We start from the raw sequence: 4884 nt of genomic DNA, 5'->3' as shown, positions 1-4884 counted from the left end.
TACAGCTGGTAACTGTTGTGTTTATTAAGGAACTGGTTTGTAAGTGGGATTTGGTTTGGTTTTTTTAAAAAACCAACATGATACTCCCCCTTTCAAATAAAAAGAAATGTAACAGAAAGAAGAACTCAGCAAAATACAAGGAAAGAAGGGATAGAGGGACAACTCTGGACTGTTCTAACTTAGCAAATTAACAGATCTCCAAACTCAGTGTCAAAGAGCCATCACACGCAAGAGGGCAGGGCCAATTCATCCAGTGAATTCTCATGGCCTGTGATTGCACATCCCTGCACAAAGCTTGAGCTGATGCATCGCCAATCCTGCAAACAGAGACAGCGCAAGCACATGTGAGTGATTTCAGTCTCCTCAAGCCTCCCATTTCATTACTCAGGGGTAATTAGGTTATTTTTTCATACAAAGCAGTTTAAAGCCAGGCAGCGCAATCCCTCCCAGCACAAGTTCCAGAGCTCTCTGTGATGCAGCATTCCCTGTCAGCCACTGCTGGGCAGTGGGTCTGGACTGGGCAGAGCACATACCATGGGGTGCTTTTCCAGCTCAACTGAGCAGACCTTGTTCAGGTACAAAGCAACCACAGAGACCACAAATTAAGGTTTGTCCAACTTGTGTGTGCGCTCATGCCTCCGTAGGGTCCCTGACTCGGTGAAGGAATGCCCACAGAAATTACAGGAGTAGGGCTTCTCTCCGGTGTGGATGCGGTGATGGCGCTGGAGCGATGCCAGCCGGGTGAAGGTTCCCCCACACTCCTCACAATAGAAGGGCCGTGCCCCAGAGTGAGTCTGCTGGTGTCTCTTGAGCCTGAGCAGCTGCACAAATGCCATGCCACACTCCTGACACTTGTAGGGCTTGTCCTCCCGGTGGATCACCTTGTGCTTGGACAGCAGGTTGGGCTTATCAAAACCTTTGCCGCATGTCGGGCAGGTGTAAGGTTTGAAGTTGTCTTCCTGAGACTTTGGGTTTTCAGGACAAGGCTGATCTGGGTACTCAGCGTTGTGCTGGCTACGATGCACCACTGACCAGGGGTTCCTGGCCACGCCATTCCCCAGGATCACCATGGAGCGCTCGATCTTGTGCACATTGCGCAGGTGCCTCCAGACGTCAGCTGTGCGGATGAAGCCCTTGTCACACTCCGGGCACTTGTGCGGCCTCTCGCTGGAATGGATGAGCTTGTGCATGCGCAGGTTGGCTGCGCGGGAGAACGCTTTGGCACAAATGGGACAGTGGTAGGAGTTTTCCAGCAGGTGAGCTCGCCTGTGCTCCTGCAGCTCGCTCACACTGTGGAAAGAGGAGCCACACTTCTTGCATCGATAGGGCAGAGCTTCCTCGGGGACAGGCTCCAGGTCCTCACCAAACACATCCCCAAGAGCAGTGCTTTTGTTGTCCTCACAAAGTTTCGCTATCATCCATGGTTTCCTGGGGCGTTCAGAGGAACAGTGATCTAAATCCTTATCTTCACTCTGCAGGTGGAAGTTGGTGCTGGAGGGGGCAAACTCCCCAGCTGGACTCTCACCTTGTTTCTGGCTGTAAGTGTCACAGGTTTCTTTGTCTCCACACTGCAGCTCTGCAGTAAGCTCCTGCTTTCCTGCAGGTCCAGCAGAGCTTCCAGTAGGACTGCACAAGTAATTCATGTCCACCTCCTTCTGCAGGCTACAGGTGTGGCCCACCTGCTTCGTGGCCTTTCTGGGATAATTTGAATGCTTCCCACCTGTGTCGCAAATGTTATTCTCAGAGTTCCAGTCCACGCTCACGTCCATCCTCTGAGGCAAACACTGTGTTCATCTGCAGCTCATCATCACCCAGAGCTTTGTGTCCTTCACGGTAAGTCCATCTCATTCTCAGCTCTCCTGATAGTCCTCCCTGGGAAAATAAAACACCTGTTTCATCAGTGATTCTTCTGATATCATAAATTCAGAACAGTGAAGGTACTTTTCTGATTCAAAGAATGGAACATTAGTTAAGCAGTAGGAGAAACAGAATCATCTGCTATTAGATATGTAGAAAATATACATTCAGCACACAAAACCTAGACAGACTACATTTAATGAAGTTTAATCCTCTGTGATCAGCCAGCCTTCACTACCAAATATAAAGTGATAATTTCCGTTTTAAATTCACCCGAAGATGAGAATCCCAGAATGGTTTGGGGTGGAAGGGATCTTAAAGCCCATCTTGTTCCACCCCCTTGCCATGGGCAGGACCCCTTCCACTAGACCAAGTTGCTCCAAGCCCCATCCAACTTCTAGGGATGGAGCAGCGACAGCTTCTCTGGTCAATCTGTGCCAGGGCCTTCTCACCTTCACAGTAAAGAATTTCTTCCTAATAACTAATCTAAATCTCTCCTCTTTTAGTTTAAAAATATTCCCCCTTGTCCTATCACTATCTCTGTAAAATATTGCTCTCCTTTTCTGTAAAATCCCTTCAATTACCGGAAGGTGGGATAAGACATCTCTGAATATAAGCATACATACAAACGAACACATATATGTAAAAACAAACATTTCTGTATTTCCACATGTACATAAATGTAAAACTTGCCTATTTAGTTTCAGGAGGCTTACAAAGTGCAGTTATCAAGGCAGTACAGCGATGTGCATTAAGTGAAAGCTCTTATTCACATCCCAGAAAGGCCAGCTCCATCAGCCACACAAGCCACGCTTTCTTCTGCTGGAGACATGGAAAACAATTTGGATTAGTCCTCATTAGTCACTGCCTGGAACAGCGTGGCTCAACACACCCTCAACTCCAGCCATTCCCAACAATTTAGTAAGGAGCTGGTAACAGGCATATTCCTCACCTCCAGCCCTCTAACTGAGCTGCCGATGCCTTTGGGGCGGGAAAACTTTCCAAGGGATGCTGGCGCCGCTTGGCTTAAGAGAACTCCATGACCACGGCTGCCCATTTCCTGCAGCAGGGGGATGTTGAAATTACCGAGTGGGATGAAAAATAATAATAACAATAAATACATACATATACACGTATATATATTTTTAAAAGAGGAGATACTTATTTGTTCCAGGCAGCATGAGCCCCCAACTTTTCCCCGCTCCGGCGCCCGTTCCCCGTTCCCCGCCCTACCTGGGCGCTGCGGGTCCCCTCCCCGGCCACCGCTCCCCGCCCGAGTCCGCGCCCCGTTCCGATCCCGCAGCCCGGCCCTTCCCACCGCCCCGGCTCGGCGAACCCCGGTGCTCCAGGAGCCTGTTCATGGAGTCACGGAATGGTGTGGGTCGAAAGGAACCTCGAAAGTCGTCTCGTTCCAGCCCCCTGCCGTGGGCAAGGACACCTTCCTCTAGACCAGGTTGCTCCGAGCCCCATCCAGCCTGGCCTTGGACCCCTCCACGGATGGGCCAGCCACAGCTTCTCTGGACACCCTCTGCCAGGGCCTCACCACCCTCACAAGGAAAAAAATTCTCCCACTATCTAATCTAAACCTACTCTCCTTCAATTTGAACTCATTCTCCTTTGTCCTGCCACTTCACACCCTTGTAAATAGTCTTGTCCCATCTTTCTTGTAGGCTGCCTTCAGGTACTGGAAGGCCACAACTAGGTCACCCCAGAGCCTTGCCTTCTCCAAATTGAACAATCCCAGTTCTCTTGGCCTTGCCTTACAGCAGAGGTGGTCCATCCCTCTGATTACCTTGGTGCCCTCCTCTGGACTTGCCCCAACAGGTCAGTGCCCTTTCTGTCCCTCAGCTCCAGCTCACAGCAATTCATGGAGTATCCCTGTGCCCCCCACAACTGTGGGGGGCAATAACTGTGCATCCATCTTCCTGCAGGAGTGTGGCAGGGATTGATTCATTTTCAGGCTCTGTCTTGTTGGAAGAAACAAGCTCTGCCCCTGTAAGGAGGGATCAATCCACCTCCCAGAATTCTGTGTCCCACTTCCTACTTCAATGAGTCTTCACACCCAAAAGGGCATTCAGCATCTTAAGTGATGCCTCACCAGGGCCTTTCACAGTGGCACCAGTTCCTAGAGAAGTCCTTTGCCCAACACATCCAAGGATCCCACCTGCCTTTGCCAAAGCCACAGTAGGATCATGGTCCACAGTTGAAACCACTCTCCATCATCTGTGTAATCTCACAGAGATTGCTCCTGCTTTAAACCCAGCACTGGGAAGCTTTGCACTGCCTTTTCCTAGCAAAACTCCTCCAGCTTTGGGAAATGGGCTCCACAATTAGCAGCAAATACAGAACTGAAATGACAAATGAACAAGAGTGTACATTGCCAGCATGCAAATATAGTATAGAAGAATGCTCCAAGCTCTGTATTATTTTTGTGATTTCACAGATCTTGCCAAAAATAGACATGAAACCAGAAACTGCTCTGCTGGGAGTTGAGGGTGAGGAAAAGAAATGTATCTACTCCTTCCACATGGAAAAGCGAGTCCCTTCTGAGAGCAGAGTAAGTGGCAGTTCAGTTTCTTCAGATGAGGCACTTCAAAAATAGGTTTGCAACAGTCCTTTAATGACAGTCCTTGAATCCATGAGGAACCCACACTCTGCTTGGAATGGCAAACCTTGCAGGGGAAGAACTGTCATTCCAACTTTCCCAAACTAGGAAAAAACCAAAGCAACTCAGAAGACTTCCATTATTTTACCGTATTTTTTCAGAATTTAAATGCTTAGATGTTTCTTACTTAGCTGGGCAGGGTAAAGGCTTTCTCCCACCTAGACCCAGGATGCATGGAATCACATACCCCTTCCATATTCCCTCATGGAAGACAAACACACACCCCTCCCCTTGTTCATAAGGAAAACTTTAGGAATATCTAAGAACATGCACCAATATCCCCACAGCCAAGCATGTTTGTTTGGGGAAAAGATGATGAATGACCATTTTAAAAAAATCCAAATCGTTGTTTATCACAACCA

The 4884-nt window shown here is 48.8% G+C and overlaps 1 protein-coding gene and 1 long non-coding RNA gene across 3 annotated transcripts; both read right to left on the bottom strand.

Moving 5' to 3' along the window:
* On the bottom strand, nucleotides 1-1868 carry LOC103617800 (zinc finger protein 226). Its single transcript, XM_017737462.1, has 2 exons — nucleotides 534-1868; nucleotides 1-317 (listed from the first exon to the last, which is right to left on the bottom strand). The coding sequence occupies exon 1, from the start codon at nucleotides 1767-1769 to the stop codon at nucleotides 603-605; it is 1167 nt and encodes a 388-aa protein (XP_017592951.1). The 5' UTR covers nucleotides 1770-1868; the 3' UTR covers nucleotides 1-317; nucleotides 534-602.
* A 687-nt stretch (nucleotides 1869-2555) lies between these two features.
* On the bottom strand, nucleotides 2556-3987 carry LOC108447442. 2 transcript variants are annotated; one of them, XR_001863009.1, is made up of 3 exons: nucleotides 3650-3987; nucleotides 2810-2917; nucleotides 2556-2679 (listed from the first exon to the last, which is right to left on the bottom strand). It is a non-coding gene; the product is annotated as an uncharacterized LOC108447442 (long non-coding RNA). The 2 variants fall into 2 exon arrangements; XR_001863008.1 differs by lacking the exon at nucleotides 3650-3987 and adding an exon at nucleotides 3091-3142.
* Between the last annotated feature and the right edge of the window lie 897 nt (nucleotides 3988-4884).

This window comes from Corvus brachyrhynchos, unplaced genomic scaffold, assembly GCF_000691975.1.
Source record: "Corvus brachyrhynchos isolate BGI_N302 unplaced genomic scaffold, ASM69197v1 scaffold466, whole genome shotgun sequence".
NCBI classification, from domain to species: domain Eukaryota; kingdom Metazoa; phylum Chordata; class Aves; order Passeriformes; family Corvidae; genus Corvus; species Corvus brachyrhynchos.
Note: the sequence above shows the minus strand (reverse complement) of the source record. Positions and strands in the feature narration are given on the sequence as shown.

Coding starts and splice junctions, on each gene's coding strand:
- LOC103617800 (XM_017737462.1), bottom strand. CDS start 1,769: ATGGACGTGAGCGTGGACTGGAACTCTGAGAATAACATTTGCGACACA.